The sequence below is a fragment of the Pelodiscus sinensis genome, unplaced genomic scaffold (genome assembly GCF_049634645.1).
Source record: "Pelodiscus sinensis isolate JC-2024 unplaced genomic scaffold, ASM4963464v1 ctg107, whole genome shotgun sequence".
NCBI classification, from domain to species: Eukaryota; Metazoa; Chordata; order Testudines; family Trionychidae; genus Pelodiscus; species Pelodiscus sinensis.
In genome coordinates, this window is record NW_027465981.1 from 83,558 (window position 1) to 110,461 (window position 26,904).

Here is a 26,904-nt window from a genome sequence, read left to right on the forward strand (position 1 = left end):
TGCTTTGCACCCTACCACAGACTCCCAGCCACTGCCCTGCCCCCGCCATGCTTTGCACCCTACCACAGACTCCCAGCCACTGCCCTACCCCCGCCATGCTTTGCACCCTACCGCAGACTCCCAGCCACTGCCCTGCCCCCGCCATGCTTTGCACCCTACCGCAGACTCCCAGCCACTGCCCTGCCCCCGCCATGCTTTGCACCCTACCGCAGACTCCCAGCCACTGCCCTGCCCCCGCCATGCTTTGCACCCTACCGCAGACTCCCAGCCACTGCCCTGCCCCCGCCATGCTTTGCACCCTACCGCAGACTCCCAGCCACTGCCCTACCCCCGCCATGCTTTGTACCCTACCGCAGACTCCCAGCCAGTGCCCTACCCCCGCCATGCTTTGCACCCTACCACAGACTCCCAGCCACTGCCCTACCCCCGCCATGCTTTGCACCCTACCGCAGACTCCCAGCCAGTGCCCTACCCCCACCATGCTTTGCACCCTACCACAGACTCCCAGCCACTGCCCTACCCCCACCATGCTTTGCACCCTACCGCAGACTCCCAGCGCCGATCGCGCCCCTCCTCCCAGCCACTGCCCTACCCCCGCCATGCTTTGCACCCTACCGCAGACTCCCAGCCACTGCCCTACCCCCGCCATGCTTTGCACCCTACCCCAGACTCCCAGCCACTGCCCTACCCCCGCCATGCTTTGCACCCTACCGCAGACTCCCAGCCACTGCCCTACCCCCGCCATGCTTTGCACCCTACCCCAGACTCCCAGCCACTGCCCTACCCCCGCCATGCTTTGCACCCTACCCCAGACTCCCAGCGCCGATCGCACCCCACCCAGCCACTGCCCTACCCCCGCGATGCTTTGCACCCTACCGCAGACTCCCAGCGCCGATCGCGCCCCTCCTCCCAGCCACTGCCCTACCCCCGCCATGCTTTGCACCCTACCGCAGACTCCCAGCCACTGCCCTACCCCCGCCATGCTTTGCACCCTACCACAGACTCCCAGCCACTGCCCTACCCCCGCCATGCTTTGCACCCTACCACAGACTCCCAGCCACTGCCCTACCCCCACCATGCTTTGCACCCTACCACAGACTCCCAGCCACTGCCCTACCCCCGCCATGCTTTGCACCCTACCACAGACTCCCAGCCACTGCCCTGCCCCCGCCATGCTTTGCACCCTACCGCAGACTCCCAGCCACTGCCCTGCCCCCGCCATGCTTTGCACCCTACCGCAGACTCCCAGCCACTGCCCTGCCCCCGCCATGCTTTGCACCCTACCGCAGACTCACTGTGACGTAGTGGGGGTACCTGGCCGGTTTCTATGCTGCTGGCTCTGGGGGAACCCCCACTGGCTGCCGTGGGTACCACGACCCAGCAAAACAGGATGAGTCACTATGCAAACCAGTGGCCAGACACCCCCCATGGAGAGGAACAAAGGAAGGTGGAATGCTGCCTTGGCTGGGGGGGAGGGCTGGAAGTTGGGGAGTTGGTTGCTGGCTGTCGGAGGGCATGGAGGAGAGCCTAGGGGAAGGGGCTGGAGTTTAGGGGCCCAGTCTCCCCCATCTCAAGGGGGCCTGAGGCATCCTAGCCCAGTTCCTGTAACCAGATTACATCTGTGCTGCGCTGTGCTGGAGGAGCAATAAACCACCCTCAATTCCACTGGCTGGTGCAGTCTGTTTGTGCCATTTCGGGGTGCAGGAGACGGGGAACCCCCAACGCGCCGTCACACTGGTGTCAGGAGCGGGATGCACTGCACCCCGTGGATGAAGCTCCCAGCGGCAAGCGACAAGGCGCAGTAGAAGCAAGAGCCCTGGAGCCAGGCGTGCTGGAGACAGAGCGAAGCGGTTCCTGGGAATCGTGGGGCGCTGCAGCACTAGACTGGTGAGTCTGCACCAAGGGGACCAGCGGGCAGATGGCCTACGCCCGACTCTTGAAGGCAGAGCTGGTGGGGCTGTGCAGAGAGAGGGGCTTGCCTGTGCGGAAAGCAACCAAGGCCCAGCTGATTGCTCAGCTAGAAGAGAACGACCAGCCACAGGGCCAGGATCTTGTCCCCAGGGGAAGCAGCCAGACCCCCCCTGAGAGTGTGTCAGGCTCAGAGAGGGGGAGGAGCGCTGGAACCCACAGGAGAGATGAGACAGCTTCCCCCAGGAGGCCTGCAAGCTGCAGCCCATCTAGGGCAGGGGCCAGCCAAGCAGAGCTGCGGCGGCTGGAGATCCAGCTGCGGATCAAGGAATTGGAAGTAGAGGACTGAGAGAGGGACCGCCAGGACCGAGAGAAGGAGCGCCAAGATCGAGAGAGGCAGCGACAGCATGAGCTGGCCATGGCAGAGCGGAGAACCGGCGGGGCACCGGCTGCGCCAAGTGCAGATGGGCCCCAGGGTCCCAGGACTGCCAGATGCTTGGAGAGGCCCGTGGTGGCCCAATTGAAGGACATGGGTGACATAGACGGGTTCCTCAGTGCCTTTGAGAGGGCCTGTGGACTGCAACGGGTTCCCCCAGCTGACTGGCTGCAGGAGCTCATCCCCGCACTGAGCCAGGAGGCGGCCGGAGTGCTCAGTCAGCTGGAGGACCTACAGCCCGGGGATTACAACCGAGTCAAGGAGGCCCTGCTGCACAAGTTCGGGCTGACCCCCGAGATGTACAGGAAGAAGTTCCGGGGGGTACAGAAAGGGCCACGGGAGACCTATGTGGATCTGGTCTCCCGCCTGGCGCAATACTGCCGCAAGTGGGTGTCTGGAGTCGGAGCCCAGACCGCAGAGGAGCTGCTCAAGCTGGTCATGATGGAGCAGTTCTATGAAGCGTGCCCACCCAAACTGAGGCTGTGGCTCAAGGACCGGAGACCAGAGAACCCCCAGGAGGCCGGGAGACTGGCGGATGAGTTCACGGAGAGCCGGTCCGGGTGTGAACGGGAGTCCCGGAGAGAAAGGGAACCGCGCAGAGACCGGATCTCGGCTGAGCGACGGAGGGAGTCAACTACGGGGCGAGACCAAGGAACAGGTCGTCTGCGCCCCAGAGAACCAGCCAGGGCCTGGACAGAGACAGCCCAAAGCCTAACTTGCCAGCGCTGTGGGCAAAAAGGCCACAAGAGGGCTCAGTGCACCAGGTCCCAGGACCGGGGACTTTCCAGGGTTAACTGGCTGGGGCGGGAGGAAGGGCAGGCTGCCCCAGAGGCAGGGGCTGGCAGGCAAACCTCAGCTCAGAGAGAGGGGAAGGATGCTCAGTGCACCTCCCCTGGGAGGTCTGATTCTCAGGAGGCGGATTTCTCCGTGTACCGGGTGGGGGCAGGACGGCCCCTGCGGAGCGAGTGCCTCATACCCCTGGAAGTGGATGGTAGGAAGGTGACGGGCTTCTGGGACACGGGGGCGGAGGTGACTCTGGCCCGATCCGACATAGTGGCTCCAGAGCGGATACTACCCCACACCCAGCTGACCCTGAAGGGCATAGACGGGTCCCCGTTTAAGGTGCCTGTAGCCAGGGTGCATCTGAAATGGGGGGCGAAGGAAGGCCTCAAGGAAGTGGGGGTGCACCCGCACTTGCCCACCGAGGTGCTGATGGGGAATGACCTAGAGGAGTGGCCCCATGAATCCCAGCGGGCTCTAGTCACTACCTGGAGCCAGAGCCAGCGGGGGGCTGACAACGTGGGTCCAGGGAAGGACTCCGGGCAGCGTCCTCAGGGTCCCATCCCAGTGGACACGGGGTCCAGCCAGGCTGGGACTCCGGACCTAGGCAGAGGTGGGGGACAGGTCCCGATCCCTGCCTCAGCAGCTGAATTCCAGGCTGAGGTGCAGGCAGACCCCTCCTTGCAGAGGCTGAGGGACCAGGCTGGCCTCCATGCAGCTCAGCCCCGGGGGAGAGGTGGCCAGGAGAGATTCCTGCGGGAGCGTGGGCTCCTGTTCCGTGAGTGGCTCCCCCCCAGGAAGGCGAGGGCATGGAGGGTAGAGCGGCAGCTGGTCGTCCCCCGAAAGTATCGCCTCAAGCTGCTGTATTTGGCCCACGATGTCCCCGTTGGGGGCCACCGGGGGATCCGGAGCACCCGGCTGAGGCTGCTCCAGCACTTCTATTGGCCGGGAATCTTTACAGCCGTGCAGCGGTACTGCCGGTCCTGTGACTCCTGCCAGAGGGGCGGGAAGGCCCAAGACAGGAGGAAAGCGGCTTGGGGGGCTCTACCCCAGATAGACCCTCTGGGCTCGCTGAGAGAGCTATGGGAGGGGAAGACCTCCCTGGATGGAGCATCGGGGATGGAAGCCGCCCTGGCTGTCCAGAGAAGGCTCACTGGGCTCATGGCCCCGGCCCGAGAGACCCTGGCCAGAGATCAAGGCCAGCGGAAGGGTGGGTGTGACCCCCGAGGACAGGCCTGTGCCAGTCGCCCTGGAGCGGGGCGGCGAGTGGACAGAGGGAAGCCAATTCATGTGGGGCCTCGCCACGGCCGGCCCGAGTCAAGGGGAGCACCCATGTCCCCGGGGCGGGTTCCCACGCAGAGGACCCGAACTTCCCTAGGTCACGAGCGGAGTGACCCTGCTCAGTTCGCTCTCGGAGGGGGGAGAACTGTGACGTAGTGGGGGTACCTGGCTGGTTTCTATGCTGCTGGCTCTGGGGGAACCCCCACTGGCTGCCGTGGGTACCACGACCCAGCAAAACAGGATGAGTCACTATGCAAACCAGTGGCCAGACACCCCCCATGGAGAGGAACAAAGGAAGGTGGAATGCTGCCTTGGCTGGGGGGCAGGGCTGGAAGTTGGGGAGTTGGTTGCTGGCTGTCGGAGGGCATGGAGGAGAGCCTAGGGGAAGGGGCTGGAGTTTAGGGGCCCAGTCTCCCCCATCTCAAGGGGGCCTGAGGCATCCTAGCCCAGTTCCTGTAACCAGATTACATCTGTGCTGCGCTGTGCTGGAGGAGCAATAAACCACCCTCAATTCCACTGGCTGGTGCAGTCTGTTTGTGCCATTTCGGGGTGCAGGAGACGGGGAACCCCCAACGCGCCGTCACACTCCCAGCCACTGCCCTGCCCCCGCCATGCTTTGCACCCTACCGCAGACTCCCAGCCACTGCCCTACCCCCGCCATGCTTTGCACCCTACCGCAGACTCCCAGCCACTGCCCTGCCCCCGCCATGCTTTGCACCCTACCGCAGACTCCCAGCCACTGCCCTGCCCCCGCCATGCTTTGCACCCTACCGCAGACTCCCAGCCACTGCCCTGCCCCCGCCATGCTTTGCACCCTACCGCAGACTCCCAGCCACTGCCCTGCCCCCGCCATGCTTTGCACCCTACCGCAGACTCCCAGCCACTGCCCTACCCCCGCCATGCTTTGCACCCTACCGCAGACTCCCAGCCACTGCCCTGCCCCCGCCATGCTTTGCACCCTACCGCAGACTCCCAGCCACTGCCCTGCCCCCGCCATGCTTTGCACCCTACCACAGACTCCCAGCCACTGCCCTACCCCCACCATGCTTTGCACCCTACCGCAAACTCCCAGCCACTGCCCTGCCCCCGCCATGCTTTGCACCCTACCACAGACTCCCAGCCACTGCCCTGCCCCCGCCATGCTTTGCACCCTACCACAGACTCCCAGCCACTGCCCTGCCCCCGCCATGCTTTGCACCCTACCACAGACTCCCAGCCACTGCCCTACCCCCGCCATGCTTTGCACCCTACCGCAGACTCCCAGCCACTGCCCTCCCCCCGCCATGCTTTGCACCCTACCACAGACTCCCAGCCACTGCCCTACCCCCGCCATGCTTTGCACCCTACCGCAGACTCCCAGCCACTGCCCTGCCCCCACCATGCTTTGCACCCTACCACAGACTCCCAGCCACTGCCCTACCCCCACCATGCTTTGCACCCTACCGCAGACTCCCAGCGCCGATCGCGCCCCTCCTCCCAGCCACTGCCCTACCCCCGCCATGCTTTGCACCCTACCGCAGACTCCCAGCCACTGCCCTACCCCCGCCATGCTTTGCACCCTACCCCAGACTCCCAGCCACTGCCCTACCCCCGCCATGCTTTGCACCCTACCGCAGACTCCCAGCCACTTCCCTACCCCCGCCATGCTTTGCACCCTACCGCAGACTCCCAGCCACTGCCCTGCCCCCGCCATGCTTTGCACCCTACCCCAGACTCCCAGCCACTGCCCTACCCCCGCCATGCTTTGCACCCTACCGCAGACTCCCAGCGCCGATCGCACCCCACCCAGCCACTGCCCTACCCCCGCGATGCTTTGCACCCTACCGCAGACTCCCAGCGCCGATCGCGCCCCTCCTCCCAGCCACTGCCCTACCCCCGCCATGCTTTGCACCCTACCGCAGACTCCCAGCCACTGCCCTACCCCCGCCATGCTTTGCACCCTACCGCAGACTCCCAGCCACTTCCCTACCCCCGCCATGCTTTGCACCCTACCGCAGACTCCCAGCCACTGCCCTACCCCCACCATGCTTTGCACCCTACCCCAGACTCCCAGCCACTGCCCTACCCCCGCCATGCTTTGCACCCTACCGCAGACTCCCAGCCACTGCCCTACCCCCGCCATGCTTTGCACCCTACCGCAGACTCCCAGCGCCGATCGCGCCCCACCTCCCAGCCACTGCCCTACCCCCGCCATGCTTTGCACCCTACCGCAGACTCCCAGCCACTGCCCTACCCCCGCCATGCTTTGCACCCTACCGCAGACTCCCAGCCACTGCCCTACCCCCGCCATGCTTTGCACCCTACCGCAGACTCCCAGCGCCGATCGCGCCCCACCTCCCAGCCACTGCCCTACCCCCGCCATGCTTTGCACCCTACCGCAGACTCCCAGCCACTGCCCTACCCCCGCCATGCTTTGCACCCTACCGCAGACTCCCAGCCACTGCCCTACCCCCACCATGCTTTGCACCCTACCGCAGACTCCCAGCGCCGATCGCGCCCCTCCTCCCAGCCACTGCCCTACCCCCGCCATGCTTTGCACCCTACCGCAGACTCCCAGCCACTGCCCTACCCCCGCCATGCTTTGCACCCTACCGCAGACTCCCAGCGCCGATCGCGCCCAACCTCCCAGCCACTGCCCTACCCCTGCCATGCTTTGCACCCTACCGCAGACTCCCAGCACCGATCGCGCCCCTCCTCCCAGCCACTGCCCTACCCCCGCCATGCTTTGCACCCTACCGCAGACTCCCAGCCACTGCCCTACCCCCGCCATGCTTTGCACCCTACCGCAGACTCCCAGCGCCGATCGCGCCCCACCTCCCAGCCACTGCCCTGCCCAGCTTCCATCTGGCACCCAGCCAGAAAAACAGACACTGCACATGTCCGGTATTGTCTGAGATTGTTTACTGGCCAGAGGGTCCAAAAACCAGACTGTCTGGTAGAATACCGGACACCTCGCAACCCTACTTATGCCTCCTCCTCCCACTGCTGAGTGACCTGTCTGTCGGAGGGTTGTCTCCTGCTGCCCATCACTGCACTAGCTGAACACCTTCCACCTGAATCAGTCACAACGGTGAAGTGCCCAGTGCAATGAATGGAGTGCTTTGCAGAGTACTTTTTTTTTTTTTTTTAAAGAGGCCTTTGAGAAAGCCTCTTTGTGGTGTAAGAATCGAGCAGGACTTCTCATGGGCCCAACCCAGATGTAGCACTGCCCCAGTTCTTCACTTGGTGCATGGGGTCTCTGCCATTCACTCAAATTGGACCCCACCATTGCTCCGTCAAACAGAGGTGCAGCTGAGCCAAATGGTGGAAGGACAGTGGGCTACATTTCAAAGAGTGGTGCTGGATCTGGGGGCAGTAGTCACAGCACCACTCAGGTTTGCGTCAGAGAGGCTGGGTGGCAAGGAGGTGTGTTGCAGGGCAGGCTCACCACCCTGGCGCCTCCAGCCAGCCATCCTGGGAATTAGCTCTCTTGCCTCGCTGGACACAAGGGCAGGGGACCGGACTCAATGACCTCTCAAGGTCCCTTCCAATCCTAGTTTTCTGTGATTCTCTCTCCAGGTGGTGTCTCGCTGCATTTCTCCTGGGTCACAGCATCCTCTTCCAGACACTACCCTCCTGCAGTGTCCACACCAGTGTCTGAGCCCCCCTTCTGGGGGTTGTTGTTTACTCTGCTCACACCCCAGGGTCCTCTCTTTCCCAGGGCACCCTGTTCTGCTCCCAGGGAGCTCTCAGTTCCCTTGTACCCACCTTGCCGCAGTGACCCCCTGCCAGTCTTCATCTAACCCCTGCCTCAGGACAAACTGCAGTCTGAAATGGCCACTCATCACTGGCAGAGTGGTGTTGACCTGCTCCCCCTGCCTACCATGGCTTCCTCACCACAGCCCTCGGCCTTGCTTCAGGCCCTACAGCCTGGGAGCTTGCTTGCTTGCCAAGCCTCCTGCTTCCCTCTAAACAGCAGACTGCTCTCCTTTATATAGCTCCCAGCTGGGCCCTCATTAGCTAGAACTGCCTCAGCTGGGGCTTTGCTCTCAGCTCCTGCTCGGGGCTGGGGTTTTGCCCTTAAAGGGCTAGTGCAGGGCAAGCACCCTGTCACACAATCTTCCGTTATGTCCGGGACTTCCCTTGCCCCACTTGCCTCTAGTCTGGGTCTCCGGTGTCCTTCCCCAAGGGCCCTAGCTACCCTCAGGTTCTTCCTAGCCGCCTCTGAGCATGTGCAGCAGAGACGGTGCGCCAGCTGATGCTCTCCCCAGAGAATTGTAGCGGCGCAGCTGTCAGTGCAGGGCAACGGCGCCCCATCACAAGGTGATACATGCGCCTTGCCAGAGGGCAGACGAAGGGACATAGGTGCATGTATCTCCTTGGCACGTGCCTTGCCAGAGGGCAGACGAAGGGACATAGGTGCATGTATCTCCTTGGCATGCGCCTTGCCAGTGGGCAGACGAAAGGACATAGGTGCATGTATCTCCTTGGCATGCGCCTTGCCAGAGGGCAGACGAAGGGACATAGGTGCATGTATCTCCTTGGCACGCGCCTTGCCAGAGGGCAGACGAAGGGACATAGGTGCATGTATCTCCTTGGCACGCGCCTTGCCAGTGGGCAGACGAAGGGACATAGGTGCATGTATCTCCTTGGCATGCGCCTTGCCAGAGGGCAGACGAAGGGACATAGGTGCATGTATCTCCTTGGCATGCGCCTTGCCAGTGGGCAGACAAAGGGACATAGGTGCATGTTTCTCCTTGGCACGCGCCTTGCCAGAGGGCAGACGAAAGGACATAGGTGCATGTATCTCCTTGGCACGCGCCTTGCCAGAGGGCAGACGAAAGGACATAGGTGCATGTATCTCCTTGGCACGCGCCTTGCCAGTGGGCAGACGAAAGGACATAGGTGCATGTATCTCCTTGGCATGAGCCTTGCCAGAGGGCAGACGAAGGGACATAGGTGCATGTATCTCCTTGGCATGCGCCTTGCCAGAGGGCAGACGAAAGGACATAGGTGCATGTATCTCCTTGGCACGCGCCTTGCCAGAGGGCAGACGAAAGGACATAGGTGCATGTATCTCCTTGGCACGCGCCTTGCCAGAGGGCAGACGAAGGGACATAGGTGCATGTATCTCCTTGGCACGCGCCTTGCCAGTGGGCAGACGAAAGGACATACGTGCATGTATCTCCTTGGCACGCGCCTTGCCAGAGGGCAGACGAAAGGACATAGGTGCATGTATCTCCTTGGCACGCGCCTTGCCAGAGGGCAGACGAAAGGACATAGGTGCATGTATCTCCTTGGCATGCGCCTTGCCAGAGGGCAGACGAAAGGACATACGTGCATGTATCTCCTTGGCACGCGCCTTGCCAGAGGGCAGACGAAGGGACATAGGTGCATGTATCTCCTTGGCACGCGCCTTGCCAGAGGGCAGACGAAGGGACATAGGTGCATGTATCTCCTTGGCACGCGCCTTGCCAGTGGGCAGACGAAGGGACATAGGTGCATGTATCTCCTTGGCACGCGCCTTGCCAGAGGGCAGACGAAGGGACATAGGTGCATGTATCTCCTTGGCACGCGCCTTGCCAGAGGGCAGACGAAGGGACATAGGTGCATGTATCTCCTTGGCACGCGCCTTGCCAGAGGGCAGACGAAGGGACATAGGTGCATGTATCTCCTTGGCACGCGCCTTGCCAGAGGGCAGACGAAGGGACATAGGTGCATGTATCTCCTTGGCACGCGCCTTGCCAGAGGGCAGACGAAGGGACATAGGTGCATGTATCTCCTTGGCACGCGCCTTGCCAGAGGGCAGACGAAGGGACATAGGTGCATGTATCTCCTTGGCACGCGCCTTGCCAGAGGGCAGACGAAGGGACATAGGTGCATGTATCTCCTTGGCACGCGCCTTGCCAGTGGGCAGACAAAGGGACATAGGTGCATGTATCTCCTTGGCACGCGCCTTGCCAGAGGGCAGACGAAGGGACATAGGTGCATGTATCTCCTTGGCACGCGCCTTGCCAGAGGGCAGACGAAGGGACATAGGTGCATGTATCTCCTTGGCACGCGCCTTGCCAGAGGGCAGACGAAGGGACATAGGTGCATGTATCTCCTTGGCACGCGCCTTGCCAGAGGGCAGACGAAGGGACATAGGTGCATGTATCTCCTTGGCACGCGCCTTGCCAGAGGGCAGACGAAGGGACATAGGTGCATGTATCTCCTTGGCACGCGCCTTGCCAGTGGGCAGACAAAGGGACATAGGTGCATGTATCTCCTTGGCACGCGCCTTGCCAGAGGGCAGACGAAGGGACATAGGTGCATGTATCTCCTTGGCACGCGCCTTGCCAGAGGGCAGACGAAGGGACATAGGTGCATGTATCTCCTTGGCACGCGCCTTGCCAGAGGGCAGACGAAGGGACATAGGTGCATGTATCTCCTTGGCACGCGCCTTGCCAGAGGGCAGACGAAGGGACATAGGTGCATGTATCTCCTTGGCACGCGCCTTGCCAGAGGGCAGACGAAGGGACATAGGTGCATGTATCTCCTTGGCACGCGCCTTGCCAGAGGGCAGACGAAGGGACATAGGTGCATGTATCTCCTTGGCACGCGCCTTGCCAGAGGGCAGACGAAGGGACATAGGTGCATGTATCTCCTTGGCACGCACCTTGCCAGAGGGCAGACGAAGGGACATAGGTGCATGTATCTCCTTGGCATGCGCCTTGCCAGAGGGCAGACGAAGGGACATAGGTGCATGTATCTCCTTGGCATGCACCTTGCCAGAGGGCAGACGAAGGGACATAGGTGCATGTATCTCCTTGGCATGCACCTTGCCAGAGGGCAGACGAAGGGACATAGGTGCATGTATTTCCTTGGCACGCGCCTTGCCAGAGGGCAGACGAAGGGACATAGGTGCATGTATCTCCTTGGCACGCGCCTTGCCAGAGGGCAGACGAAGGGACATAGGTGCATGTATCTCCTTGGCACGCGCCTTGCCAGAGGGCAGACAAAGGACATACGTGCATGTATCTCCTTGGCACGCGCCTTGCCAGAGGGCAGACGAAGGGACATAGGTGCATGTATCTCCTTGGCACGCGCCTTGCCAGAGGGCAGACGAAGGGACATAGGTGCATGTATCTCCTTGGCACGCGCCTTGCCAGAGGGCAGACGAAGGGACATAGGTGCATGTATCTCCTTGGCACGCGCCTTGCCAGAGGGCAGACGAAGGGACATAGGTGCATGTATCTCCTTGGCACGCGCCTTGCCAGAGGGCAGACGAAGGGACATAGGTGCATGTATCTCCTTGGCACGCGCCTTGCCAGAGGGCAGACGAAGGGACATAGGTGCATGTATCTCCTTGGCACGCGCCTTGCCAGAGGGCAGACAAAGGGACATAGGTGCATGTATCTCCTTGGCACGCGCCTTGCCAGTGGGCAGACAAAGGGACATAGGTGCATGTATCTCCTTGGCATGCGCCTTGCCAGAGGGCAGACGAAGGGACATAGGTGCATGTATTTCCTTGGCACGCGCCTTGCCAGAGGGCAGACGAAGGGACATAGGTGCATGTATCTCCTTGGCACGCGCCTTGCCAGAGGGCAGACGAAGGGACATAGGTGCATGTATCTCCTTGGCACGCGCCTTGCCAGAGGGCAGACGAAGGGACATAGGTGCATGTATCTCCTTGGCATGCGCCTTGCCAGAGGGCAGACGAAGGGACATAGGTGCATGTATCTCCTTGGCACGCGCCTTGCCAGAGGGCAGACGAAGGGACATAGGTGCATGTATCTCCTTGGCATGCGCCTTGCCAGAGGGCAGACGAAGGGACATAGGTGCATGTATCTCCTTGGCATGCGCCTTGCCAGAGGGCAGACGAAGGGACATAGGTGCATGTATCTCCTTGGCACGCGCCTTGCCAGAGGGCAGACGAAGGGACATAGGTGCATGTATCTCCTTGGCACGCGCCTTGCCAGAGGGCAGACGAAGGGACATAGGTGCATGTATCTCCTTGGCACGCGCCTTGCCAGAGGGCAGACGAAGGGACATAGGTGCATGTATCTCCTTGGCATGCGCCTTGCCAGAGGGCAGACGAAGGGACATAGGTGCATGTATCTCCTTGGCACGCGCCTTGCCAGAGGGCAGACGAAGGGACATAGGTGCATGTATCTCCTTGGCATGCGCCTTGCCAGAGGGCAGACGAAGGGACATAGGTGCATGTATCTCCTTGGCATGCACCTTGCCAGAGGGCAGACGAAGGGACATAGGTGCATGTATCTCCTTGGCATGCACCTTGCCAGAGGGCAGACAAAGGGACATAGGTGCATGTATCTCCTTGGCATGCACCTTGCCAGAGGGCAGACGAAGGGACATAGGTGCATGTATCTCCTTGGCATGCGCCTTGCCAGAGGGCAGACGAAGGGACATAGGTGCATGTATCTCCTTGGCACGCGCCTTGCCAGAGGGCAGACGAAGGGACATAGGTGCATGTATCTCCTTGGCATGCACCTTGCCAGAGGGCAGACGAAGGGACATAGGTGCATGTATTTCCTTGGCATGCGCCTTGCCAGAGGATGTGGTGAAGGCCAGGACTTTAACAGGGTTCAAAAAAGAACTAGATCAATTCATGGAGGTGAGGTCCATCAATGGCTATTAGCCTGGATGGGTGGGAATGGTGTCCCTGGCTCTGTTTGTCAGAGGCTGGAAATGGAGGACAGGAGAGGGATCATGTGACGATTACCTGTTCACTCCCTCTGGGGCACCTGGCAGAGTACTGGGCTACATGGACCTTTGGTCTGACCCAGTATGGCTGTTCTTATTGTATAGCTGGGGTTGATCCATTAATTGCTATGAAAGGTAAGACAGGGGCCTTAAACCAGCATCTGAAGTTCACTGGGAGAGACTTAAGCACAGGCTGGATATGCTCAAAGTCACCTGAGTCATGGAGAAGGTGGGGAGTCATGTTCTGCACAAGATAGAGACTGTTTATCATTGTCACATTCAGCTTCAGATTACAGTAAATCAGCTTGGTGGTGACCAATGCAGGGATCGCTGTTGCTAAGTCCTTATCTGGGAGCAAGGTATAACATTTAATGAGCTAGAGCAGGAGAAGGCGTTTTTGGAATTGATGCTGCCCAGTCACCCAATTTTAGTGAAGAGTCAAACAGGATCCTGAAACTTCACAGCACTCTGATGACCTATGAGGAGAGGCTGAGGGACTTGGGTCTGTTTAGTCTGCAGAAGCGAAGAGTGAGGGGGGATTTGATAGCAGCCGTCAACTTCCTGAAGGGAGGTTCCAAAGAGGATGGAGAGAGGCTGTTCTCAGTAGTGACAGATGGCAGAACAAGGAGCAATGGGCTCAAGTTGTGGTGGGAGAGGTCCAGTTTGGATATTAGGAAAAACTATTTCACTAGGGCTATGTCTAGACTGCAGGCTTCTTTCGAAAGAGCCTCTTTCGAAAGATCGCGTCTAGACTGCAGGCAGATCTTTCGAAAGAGAAATCCGCTTTTTCGAAAGAGAGCACCCAGCGAGTCTGGATGCTCTCTTTCGAAGACGGCCTCTTTACATTGAAGAACGCCTTCTTTCGAAAGAGGAACTTTCGAAAGAAGGCGTTCTTCCTCGTAAATTGAGGTTTACCGCCATCGAAAGAAAATAATTTCGAAAGAACGCGGCTTGAGTCTGGACGCAGGGGAAGTTCTTTCGAAAAAAGGCTACTTTTTTCGAAAGAACCCCTGAGTCTGGACACGGCCTAGGAGGGTGGTGAAGCACTGGAATGGGTTCCCTAGGGAAGTAGTGGAGTCTCCATCCCTAGAGGTGTTTAAGTCTTGGCTTGACAAAGCCCTGGCTGGGTTGATTTAGTTGGGATTGGTCCTGCCTAGAGCAGGGGGCAGGACTTGATGACCTTTTGAGGTCTCTTCCAGCTCTATGGTTCTATGATTCTATGAAAGGGAGCTACACACCTCTGATGGAGAGATCATCTCTTGGGCCTAGCTCCTGCGAGTGTTTAACACGGTGGAAGCCAGTCTTTAACATGGGGCTATTCGGCATGGCCTAGATGTGTGAAATGGACTTGTCTGTGCAGAGATGGGGCTACAGGGCTACACGGGAGCAGGCTGGGCATCTGGTTGAGCTCCCCATTCTACCTGAGTTGGTCAAAGCGCATTCCCATCCCCTTTCTCTCCTTTATGTCCAGGCTTCTGGGTGTCTCTGAAAATGCTGTGGGGAGACCTGAATCAGGTGCGAAAAGATCATCCTCATTTGGTGGACCGCAGCACAGTTGTGGTCCGCAAGTTAGGCTTCCCAGAGATTATCATGCCAGGTGAGTGAAGAAGGCACCACAGGCTCAGGTTAGTAATTTTATCCCAATCCAGACTCAGCTACTGTCTCCCAGAGTCCTGGTGGCACTGGCCACAGCTCTATGCCACAGCTTTAAACAGTCTCTTGAAGGAGTCACTTTAGGCTATATCTGGACTATGCTTTATTTTCAAAAGAGGATCTCACTTTCAAAAGCAGGTCTTTTGAAAGTGAAAGTAGTCTAGATGTGGGGTTTTTTTGGGGGGGAAAAACCCCTTTTTCAAAAAACCATGTAAATCTCATGTTTAAAGAGCGATTTTTCGAAAAAGGGTTTTTCCCCCCAAAAAAACTCATCCAGATTACTTTCACTTTCAAAAGACCTGCTTTCAAAAGTGAGATCGGAAGAAGATCCTCTTTCAAAAATAACGCGTAGTTTAGACATACCCTTAGGCTACATCTAGGCTACATCTAGGCATGATTTTCCGCAAATGCTTTTAACGGAAAAGTTTTTCCGTTAACAGCATTTGCGGAAAAGAGCGTTTAGATTGGCACGGACGCTTTTCCACAAAAGCACGTTTTGCGGAAAAGCGTCCGTGCCAATCTACACGTGGTTTTGCGGAAGAAAGCCCCGACTGCCATTTTCACCATCGGGGCTTTTTTTGTGCAAAACAGTTTTCAGCTGTCTACACTGGCCCTCTTGCGCAAAAGCATTTCCGGAAAAGGGCTTTTGCCCGAGTGGGAGCAGCATAGTATTTGCGGAAGAACACTGACAATCTTACATTAGATCATCAGTGTTCTTGCACAAAATCAAGGGGCCAGTGTAGACAGCTGGCAGTCTAGACACAGCCTTAGTGTGCTGGCCCCTCAGGGGAACCCATGCTTCTTTAAGGATAGGCCACACAACCACATCCCCTCCAGAACGGAGCCTCTGGTCTCCAGCACACCTGCCCCACACCGAGAGCGCTTCTCAGTGAGTCCAACTGAGCTAGACACGTGTCCGCTCTGCAGAGACTCATGCCCCTTTGCAGAGGCACCACAGCAGCATTTCCAAGCAGAGTAGGGTTGATTACGCAAGTCGAAGCTAGCAGAGACAAAGGGGGAGAGCACCAGCCAGTCTTGCCAAGCCTCCGCTGACTCCGTGCTCAGGCCTTGTCTCCCTCTCTGATCTCCTTAGTAGGTTCCAGTAGAAAGCAGCAGGCTTCTTCCATAGCCCGCACCTTGTCCCCTGTTGCTCGCCTGCCAGCCCTTGGTTCTCCAGGCAGGGCGGTGCTGAGTTCACAGCCCCTACTAGGAGGCAGGGCAGAGCTCCTTTCTTTGGGCTGCTGATTGCTAGGTGTCAGTGTTCTGCCCCCTGGGCTTTTCCATTGTTTTCTCACATTTTCCACTGACAGTCCCTTTAATGACCCATTCAGTCTCAGACAGCGAGGTGTTACATGTACCTGTGCCTCTTAGTCTGTCCTGAGAGCACTTCCCCCCACCTCCCTGCATAAAAATGGCAAGTACTGAGAAAACTGAGGCACACATGGGCATGATAAAAATATTACCAAAAATTCCCACTTGGTCATCTCAACATCCTCCTCATTTTAGCCGAAGAATTGGTCAAACCTGCGTAGCCCTTTGTGCTTTGGGGTGGGCGAGCATAGGGCGGTGCTGGAACCCCTGTAGCAGCTCAGGCATGACCTCACTGGGCCTCGCCCTGTGGCTCTCCCCAGGAGACATCAGGAACGACATTTACCTCACGCTGGTGCAGGGGGAGTTTGACAAGGGGAACAAGAAGACACAGAAGAATGTGGAGGTGACAGTATGTGTCTGTGACGAGTCTGGGAACCCGATGCAGGTGAGCATGCCCCAGCCTGGCCTGCTGGCAGAGGTGTAGTGGGAGCCGTGTGATGTGGGAGTGCGGAAAGAGGAAAGCCCAAATCTTGTGGGATTAAGTCGGACTGTGGCAGAGCCTTTGGCGGTGACTCAGGAGCAGCCAGGAACCCTTGGGTTAACTTCATAGACTTTAGAAATGCTATGTAGAGCCACGCCCATGGGAAAGTGCTGGGTCTGGATCTGAATTGCACGGACCAGGCACACACGCCTGCCTGGGACCTCTCTGGAAGCGGCTTTGCAGTAATGCTCGGAGGCAATGACCACATAGGAATTCTTGGCCATCTTCTGCGCCCAGCTGGTTGCAGTGTTCTTGCCTGGGCGTTTCCTTTTGTTTCTGATTAGACTCTCAGCTGATACATTGGCTGTGAGGCGTGATGATAATCCAGAGACGCAATCCCTTCTTCCACCCTACTCTTTCTCTATCTGTGCTAATTATTTTCTCATGGGTACTGCACTCATCCCTCCCCTAGGGGGAGCTGTCGAGTCCCTAGGACTCTCGAAATCACACCCCAACCCTGTGCATACTGTAACTCAACTGCTGTTCTAAACTGACAGCCCTCTCGCTGAGCACAGTGCAGCCTAGCAGTCAGAGACAGTGACACACATCCCTCTCGCTGAGGACAGTGCAGCCTAGCAGTCAGAGACAGTGACACACATCCCTCTCGCTGAGGACAGTGCAGCCCAGCAGGGAGAGACAGTGACACACATCCCTCTCGCTGAGGACAGTGCAGCCTAGCAGTCAGAGACAGTGACACACATCCCTCTCGCTGAGGACAGTGCAGCCTAGCAGTCAGAGACAGTGAGAAACATCCCTCTCGCTGAGGACAATGCAGCCTAGCAGTGAGAGACAGTGACACACATCCCTCTCGCTGAGGACAGTGCAGCCTAGAAGGGAGAGACAGTGACACACATCCCTCTCGCTGAGGACAGTGCAGCCTAGCAGTCAGAGACAGTGACACACATCCCTCTCGCTGAGGACAGTGCAGCCTAGCAGTCAGAGACAGTGACACACAGACCTCTCGCTGAGGACAGTGCAGCCTAGCAGTCAGAGACAGTGAGAAACATCCCTCTCGCTGAGGACAGTGCAGCCTAGCAGTCAGAGACAGTGACACACATCCCTCTCGCTGAGGACAGTGCAGCCTAGCAGTCAGAGACAGTGACACACATCCCTCTCGCTGAGGACAGTGCAGCCTAGCAGTGAGAGACAGTGACACACATCCCTCTCGCTGAGGACAGTGCAGCCTAGCAGTGAGAGACAGTGACACACATCCCTCTCGCTGAGGACAGTGCAGCCTAGCAGGGAGAGACAGTGACACACATCCCTCTCGCTGAGGACAGTGCAGCCCAGCAGGGAGAGACAGTGACACACATCCCTCTCGCTGAGGACAGTGCAGCCTAGCAGTGAGAGACAGTGACACACATCCCTCTCGCTGAGGACAGTGCAGCCTAGCAGTGAGAGACAGTGACACACATCCCTCTCGCTGAAGACAATGCAGCCTAGCAGGGAGAGACAGTGACACACATCCCTCTCGCTAAGTACAGTGCAGCCTAGCAGTCAGAGACAGTGACACACATCCCTCTCGCTGAAGACAGTGCAGCCTAGCAGGGAGAGATAGTGACACACATCCCTCTAGCTGAGGACAGTGCAGCCTAGCAGTGAGAGACAGTGACAAACATCCCTCTCGCTGAGGACAGTGCAGCCTAGTAGTCAGAGACAGTGACACACATCCCTCTCGCTGAGGACAGTGCAGCCTAGCAGTCAGAGATAGTGACAAACATCCCTCTCGCTGAGGACAATGCAGCCTAGCAGTGAGAGACAGTGACACACAGACCTCTCGCTGAGGACAGTGCAGCCTAGCAGTCAGAGATAGTGACAAACATCCCTCTCGCTGAGGACAGTGCAGCCTAGCAGTCAGAGACAGTGACACACAGCCCTCTCGCTGAGGACAGTGCAGCCTAGCAGTCAGAGACAGTGACACACAGCCCTCTCGCTGAGGACAGTGCAGCCTAGCAGGGAGAGACAGTGACACATCCATCTCGCTGAGGACAGTGCAGCCTAGCAGTGAGAGACAGTGACACACATCCCTCTCGCTGAGGACAATGCAGCCTAGCAGTCAGAGACAGTGACAAACATCTCTCTCGCTGAGGACAATGCAGCCTAGCAGTGAGAGACAGTGACACACATCCCTCTCGCTGAGGACAATGCAGCCTAGCAGTCAGAGACAGTGACAAACATCTCTCTCGCTGAGGACAATGCAGCCTAGCAGTCAGAGACAGTGACACACATCCCTCTCGCTGAGGACAGTGCAGGCTAGCAGTCAGAGACAGTGACACACATCCCTCTCGCTGAGGACAGTGCAGCCTAGCAGTGAAAGACAGTGACACACATCCCTCTCGCTGAGGACAATGCAGCCTAGCAGTCAGAGACAGTGACACACATCCCTCTCGCTGAGGACAGTGCAGCCTAGCAGTCAGAGACAGTGACACACATCCCTCTCGCTGAGGACAGTGCAGCCTAGCAGTGAGAGACAGTGACACACATCCCTCTCGCTGAGGACAGTGCAGCCTAGCAGTGAGAGACAGTGACACACATCCCTCTCGCTGAGGACAGTGCAGCCTAGCAGTCAGAGACAGTGACACACATCCCTCTCGCTGAGGACAGTGCAGCCCAGCAGGGAGAGACAGTGACACACATCCCTCTCGCTGAGGACAGTGCAGCCTAGCAGTGAGAGACAGTGACACACATCCCTCTCGCTGAGGACAGTGCAGCCTAGCAGTGAGAGACAGTGACAAACATCCCTCTAGCTGAGGACAGTGCAGCCTAGCAGTGAGAGACAGTGACACACAACCCTCTCGCTGAGGACAGTGCAGCCCAGCAGGGAGAGACAGTGACACACATCCCTCTCGCTGAGGACAGTGCAGCCTAGCAGTGAGAGACAGTGACACACATCCCTCTCGCTGAGGACAGTGCAGCCTAGCAGTGAGAGACAGTGACACACAACCCTCTCGCTGAGGACAGTGCAGCCCAGCAGGGAGAGACAGTGACACACATCCCTCTCGCTGAGGACAGTGCAGCCTAGCAGTGAGAGACAGTGACACACAACCCTCTCGCTGAGGACAGTGCAGCCCAGCAGGGAGAGACAGTGACACACATCCCTCTTGCTGAGGACAGTGCAGCCTAGCAGGGAGAGACAGTGACACACATCCCTCTCGCTGAGGACAGTGCAGCCTAGCAGTGAGAGACAGTGACACACATCCCTCTTGCTGAGGACAATGCAGCCTAGCAGTGAGAGAGAGTGACACACATCCCTCTCGCTGAGGACAGTGCAGCCTAGCAGTCAGAGACAGTGACACACATCCCTCTTGCTGAGGACAGTGCAGCCCAGCAGGGAGAGACAGTGACACACATCCCTCTCGCTGAGGACAGTGCAGCCTAGCAGTGAGAGACAGTGACACACATCCCTCTCGCTGAGGACAATGCAGCCTAGCAGTCAGAGACAGTGACACACATCCCTCTTGCTGAGGACAGTGCAGCCCAGCAGGGAGAGACAGTGACACACATCCCTCTTGCTGAGGACAGTGCAGCCTAGCAGTCAGAGACAGTGACACACATCCCTCTTGCTGAGGACAGTGCAGCCTAGCAGTCAGAGACAGTGACACACATCCCTCTTGCTGAGGACAGTGCAGCCCAGCAGGGAGAGACAGTGACACACATCCCTCTTGCTGAGGACAGTGCAGCCTAGCAGTCAGAGACAGTGACACACATCCCTCTTGCTGAGGACAGTGCAGCCTAGCAGTCAGAGACAGTGACACACATCCCTCTTGCTGAGGACAGTGCAGCCTAGCAGTGAGAGACAGTGACACACATCCCTCTCGCTGAGGACAGTGCAGCCTAGCAGTGAGAGACAGTGACACACATCCCTCTCGATGAGGACAGTGCAGCCCAGCAGGGAGAGAGAATAATAAATGCCCCTCTTGCTGGGGCAGTGCGGCCTAGTGGCCAAAGTGAATAATAAATGGGTGCAGGCCCTACTGACTGGGGATTGAGAAGGGGGTAGGGGGAACCCAGGCCCTGCCTATTGTACTGGGTCCCAGCCCAGTGCCCTATTGAACAGTGGCACGGTCAGTGGGAAATCCCACCAGAACACACTGTGGTCCTCGGGATACAGTCTCCCACCCTGGGCTACTTCCTACCAGTCTCCGCCGTACTCCTTCCAGGGCCCTTCCTCCAGCACCTCGGCTATCTCGCTGGCTGCTCTCCAGTCATGTCCCACTGGCAGGTCACCTCCAGGAGCCCTGACCGTGCTCCCTACCTCCTCAGCAGCCAGCCCAGACTGAGCCTCTCGCCAGGCCTTTATACCTGGGCTGCAGTCTCAGTAGGGCTGCAGGGGCGGGAGTCCTTCAGGTAGGTGAGCCTGGTTAGGCTTTGCTTCCCTAGCGCAGGGCTGGTGCAACCTGTCACATCATGTTACAAGACAATGAATTGTGAAAGCTCTCTGGAGGGTCATGAACCCTTTTCTGCCTTCCTGGGAAGATGGGAGCCTGCTCTGCAGTTAGAGGATAGGAAAGGGATAACAAGTGGAGTTCCTCAAGGGTCTGTTTTGGGACCCGTACTGTTCAATGTCTTCATCAATGATGTAGATATTGGGATAGAGAGTACGCTTATTAAGTTTGCAGATGATACCAAACTGGGTGGGGTTGCAACTTCTTTGGAGCATAGGGACATAATTCAAAATGACCTTAGCAAGTTAGAGAAATGGTCAGAGGTAAACAGGATGAGGTTTAATAAAGAGAAATGCAAAGTGCTCCACTTAGGAAGGAACAATCAGTTCCATACATACAAGATGGGAAGCGACTGTCTAGGAAGGAGCATGGCGGAAAGGGAACTAGGGGTCATAGTGGACCACAAGTTGAATATGAGCCAACAGTGTGATGCTGTTGCAAAAAAAGCAAATATGATTCTAGGTTGTATCAACAGGTGTGTTGTAAGCAAAACTCGTGAAGTCATTCTTCCGCTCTACTCTGCACTAGTTAGGCCTCAGCTGGAGTACTGTGTCCAGTTCTGGGCGCCACATTTCAAGAAAGATGTGGAGAAATTGGAAAGGGTACAGAGAAGAGCGACAAGAATGATTAAAGGTTTAGAGAACATGACCTATGAAGCCAGGCTTCATGAACTGGGCTTGTTTAGTTTGGAAAAAAGAAGATTAAGGGGGGACATGATAGCGGTTTTCAAATATCTAAAAGGGTGTCACAAGGAGGAAGGAGAAAATTTGTTCCTCTTGGTTTCTGAGGACAGGACAAGGAGTAATGGGCTTAAAGTGCAGCAGGGGAGGTTTAGATTGGACATTAGGAAAAAATTCCTAACTGTCAGGGTGGTCAAATATTGGAATAAATTGCCAAGGGAGGTGGTGGAATCTCCCTCTCTGGAGATATTTAAGAACAGGTTAGATAGACATCTGTCAGGGATGGTGTAGACGGAGCTTGGTCCTGCCTTGAGGGCGGGGGGCTGGACTCGATGACCTCTCGAGGTCCCTTCCAGTCCTATTATTCTATGATTCTATGATTCTAGAGATGGCATCCAGCCTAGAAAGGCAGCTTCACAGTAGCCTGGTTCTCTCTCAGCTGTGGAGCTCTGTCTTGGTGTGCCTAACTCACCACCTCCTCCATGTCATTCTGGGGAGTAACATAAGGCCAGCTTCCACTGCAGTCTGCACTCTGTGTCTCCTTCCCTACAGTTTGCCTGAAACTCCTCTTGCAGTGTCAGGAACTGCAGCATCCACTTTGTGGGTTGGCCCTCTGGCTGTGTCATTACACATGGTCTCCCCCTTTGGGGAGGTTTAGCTCCTCCGGAGCCCAGCCACTTCCCCAGTGGTGAATGAGGGTACCTGGGTCTGCCCACTCCTCCAGATTCCAGACCAGGGACCCTCTGTACTGCAGTCAGTTCATAGAATCTTAGAATCCTAGATCTGGAAGAGACCTCGAGAGGTCATTGAGACCAGTCCCCTGTCCTCATGGCAGGACCAAGCAATGACTAGATCATCCCTGACAGGTGTCTGTCCAACCTGCTCTTCAATATCTCCAGTGATGGAGATACCACAACCTCCCTAGGCAACTTATTTCAGTGTTTAACCACCCTGACAGGAAGTTTTTCCTAATGTCCAACCTAAACCTCCCTCGCTGCAGTTTAAGCCCATTGCTTCTCGTCCTATCCTCAGAGGTCAAGGAGAACAATTTTTCTCCCTCCTCTTTGTAACGCCCTTTTAGATACTTGAAAACCACTATTGTGTCCCCTCTCAGTCTTCTCTTTTCTAAACTAAACAAGCCCAGTTCTTTCAGGCTATATCTAGACAGCAGGCTACTTTCAGAAGAAGCTTTCCTGGAAGAGATCTTCTGAGAAAACTTCTTCTGAAAGAGAGCATCCACACAGCAAAAGCGCATCAAAAAAGCGATCTGCTTTTTCGAAAGATAGCATCCACACTGAATGGATGCTATCTCACATTTAAGCTCTGATTACTATGGATGCAGTGGCCACCAGGGCACCTGTGCTTTTTCCTCTTTCCTCTTCTTTTGAAAGAACTCCTTTTCCTGGTCCACGCACATCTTTTCCCGAAAGAGCTCTTTTGGAAAAGGCTTCTTCCTCATACAGAGAGGTTTACCAATGTTGGAAAACCCCCTCTGTTCTTTCAATTTTTTTCGAAAGAATGCAGTTGCAGTGTGGCTGTAACTGGAGGTTTTTTGGAAAAACTGCTGTTTTTTGAAAAAACTCTGCAGTGTAGACATACCCTCAGTCTTCCCTCATAGCATAGGTCATGTTTTCTAGACTCATAATCATTTTTGTTGCTCTTCTCTGGACCTTCTCCAATTTCTCCACATCTTTCCTGAAATGTGGTGCCCAGAACTGGACACAATACTCCAGCTGAGGCCTAACCAGCACAGAGTAGAGCAGAAGAATGACTCCTCGTGTCTTGCTCACAAAACGCCTGTTAATGCAGCCCAGAACCATGTTTGGTTTTTTGCAACAATGTCACATTGTTGACTAATGTTTAATTTGTGGTCCACTGTGACCCCTAGATCCCTTTCTGCAGGACTCCTTCCTAGACAGTCGCTTCCCATTCTCTGTGTGTGAAACCGATTGTTCCTTCCTAAGTGGAGCACTTTGCATTTGTCTTTATTAAACTTCATCCTGTTTACCTCAGACCATTTCTCCAGTTTGTCCAGATCCTTTTGAATTTTGACCCTTTCCTCCAAATCACTTGCAACCCCTCCCTGCTTGGTATCATCTGCAAACTTAATAAGCATACTTTCTATGCCATCATCTAAATCATTGATGAAGATATTGAACAGAACAGGTCCCAGAACAGACCCCTGAGGAACCCCACTTGTAATGCCCTTCCAACAGGATTGTGAACCATTAATAACTACTCTCTGAGTATGGTTATCCAGCTAGTTATGCACCTACCATATAGTAGCCCCATCTAGGTGTCAAATGCCTTACTAAAGTCTAGGTATACCAAGTCCATCTCTTCTCCCTTATCCACAAGGCTTGATACCCTATCCGATTGGTTTACAAATCCATGCGGGCTGTTCCCTATCACCTTATCATCTTCCAGATGTTTGCATAGGATTTCCTTAATTACTTGCTCCATTATCTTCCCTGGCACAGACGTTAAACTGACTGGTCTGTGGTTTCCTGGGTTGTTCTTATTTCCATTTTTATAGATGGGCACTAGATTTGCCCTTTTCCAGTCCTCTGGAATCTCTCCCGACTCCCATGACTTTTCAGAGATGACAGCGAAAGGCTCAGACACCTCCTCTCTCAGCTCCTTGCACACTTAGTGCATTCCTTTGCCTCGACTATCACGGCATTTCTCTGGGCCACTTTGCTGGGGCCACAGCACTCTCTTCAGTCTTAGTATCCCATCCAGAGCCCTTTCTCTTCTCCCCAGGGTCCTGTCTACACTACTCTGTCCAAGGTGATACTGGATTGCAGCCTACTCCAGGCAGAATGTTCCCTCCTTAAGCTCCAGGGAGCCACTAACCCTTCTCTGCCCCGTGGCTCTTATATGGACCTGCAGTGCCCCGACTGGCTGCTCCTCAAAACCCATCTCCTATTGGCTGATTTCTCTGTAGGCTCCCTAGGGCTCTATTAACCACTTACTAGTCTGTTTGGGGCACACACACCATCATAGGCTCTAACTGGTAAGTGCAGTCCAGGGACAGGCAGTGGTAATTCAGTGCAGAACGGTACAGCTGTAGCAGAGACTATGCATGCTAGGCTGACAGGACAGTAACACAGTGGGGCTGCCTGTTTGTGCAGAATGGCACAGCCAGTAGGGGAAGGAGTCCACGCGGTGGGTGGGTAGTTGGAAGCCACCAGATGGGATGGTAAAGGCTAGAGTGGATTGGCTCAGTCATGGAGCTTAGCATGCTCTGACAGGTTGGTGCAGCCAGGGGAATGCTGCTGGCCAGGGCTGGTAGGCATATTGGTTAGCTTGTAGCCCATAATTGTTAAAAAGCTTCGTGGGGTAGCCGAGTTCGTCTGTAACAGGAAAAACTTAAAAAACAACAAATATTCTAGTAGCAGTTTAAAGACTAACAAAACATGTAGATGGCATCATGAGCTTTCGTGGGCACAACCCACTTCTTCAGATGACAGTATTAGAAGTGCAGATCCAAGAATAAATAAGGGAAGGGGGTCAGGGGAGAGAAAAAAAGGAGGTGGAAAGGAGAAAAAAATGTAGAGAAAGACAGTGAGTAGATGGTTCAAGCAGTTAGAAGAGGCTGATAAGAACTATTAGCACCTTCATTGTTTTGTTGGTTGTTTAAGTAATTAAAAGGTGGAAGATAGTGTATAAGCCAGCCTGTATCTTAGCGTAAGAATTAAACTTGTGAATGAAGTTAAGTTCCAATCCTTCTCTGTGTATTTGGCTTGTGGAATTGGTCTGAAACAAAATGGCGACTTGGAGCTCCATTAATGAGTATCCAGGCAGATTAAAGTGTTCTCCAACAGGTTTTTGTGTGTTGACTTTTCAGATATCTGATTTGGGTCCATTCATTCTTTCCTGTAGAGATTGTCCATTTTGGCCAATATACATGGCAGTGGGGCATTGCTGGCATTGGATGACATAGATCACATTCGTGGATGTGCAGTTAAATGAGCCTCTGATCTGGTGGCTGATGTCATTGGGTTCAGTGATGAAATCGCTGGTATAGGCGTGTGTGCAGAGTTGGCCCTGGGGCTGATTGCAGGGGTGGGTTCCTGGGTGATTATGATGGAGGTGTGCTGCGTGGTTACTGGAAAGAATGTGTTTGTGGGTAGGGCGTTGTCTATAAGCAAGAATTGGCCTTTCCCTCAAGGCCTCTGAGAGAGAGGGGTTATTTTCCAGGACATGCTGTAGATTGTAGATAGTGCATTGGAGGGGTGCAAGTTGTGGAATTTCTGGGTGTCTGTGGCAGCTCTGAATTGCTTGGGCTCAGGAAAACTATTTGCCTAGTAATCATGAAAGCTCATTACTAATTGATTCTCCCCTGGCTGTCCACTTCCCAGAATGTGATTTTCCAGGGTGCTGGTGACAAGCCTTCCAGTGAATATCATTCTGTGGTCTATTACCAGCAGCGGCAACAACGGTGGATGGAGACCATGAAGGTCTGTTTGAACTTTCCCATGCTGTGGAGGTGGTTGGGGAAGGGATCATCTGTGACTAGGAATCTTGGAAATGAAACTTGCAACCTGAGCTGGCTGGGTCCTGACTCCTGACATGTGAGGTCTGCTCCCTTCAGACTCTGCCTGTCTCCTTCTGACTCACTCAGAGTCTAGGCAGAGCTGTGAAGAACTTCAGACTGTTAAGAATTACAGTTCTCATATTTCTCTTGTGTAAGTCTGAGGGGTCTCCTTGTCCTAGAGAAATCCCTCCCCAAAGAGCAAAGTTCATAGCCCTCCCCTGCAAACAGAGCCTCCTTGATGACTCCTGAGGTCTCTTCCAGCTCTGTGGTTCTATGATACTATGATTCTGTGGTTACTACGAGCTCCTTTCCTCAAGGCTCTGAGTCTTGAGAGAGAGGGGAGTCACAGGAGCTGCACAGCTCAGCTCCGCACTTCATAGGCAGCCCCACAGCACTGACAGAATTCCCTGTCTTGCCCCAGCCTGCTGTCCGCAGTGAAATCTGGCTTGATTCTCTAGGGAGTCAGCTGCAATATGACTTGGGGGGATGGCCACATACTGGTACAGACGGGTATGCACACAGATATGATGCCTGGGTGCCTCCATATACACATGTGAATTTGCATGTGCACATCCAGGTATGGGCACAGACACCCACATATATGCAGAACCATGCACAGATGCAGATGCACAGATGGACACAGT

At 56.0% G+C, this 26,904-nt stretch overlaps 1 protein-coding gene across 2 annotated transcripts in view; it reads left to right on the plus strand.

Annotated features, from left to right (window-relative positions):
* Positions 1-26,904, plus strand: part of LOC102455798 (dedicator of cytokinesis protein 2-like) — a 336,752-nt gene that overhangs the window by 76,952 nt on the left and 232,896 nt on the right. For both annotated transcript variants that reach the window (XM_075917669.1, XM_075917670.1), the window contains exons 13-15: positions 14,562-14,687; positions 16,375-16,499; positions 26,085-26,183. In XM_075917669.1, coding sequence (XP_075773784.1) covers positions 14,562-14,687; positions 16,375-16,499; positions 26,085-26,183 — 350 coding nt within the window. The remainder of the gene's footprint in view (positions 1-14,561; positions 14,688-16,374; positions 16,500-26,084; positions 26,184-26,904) is intronic.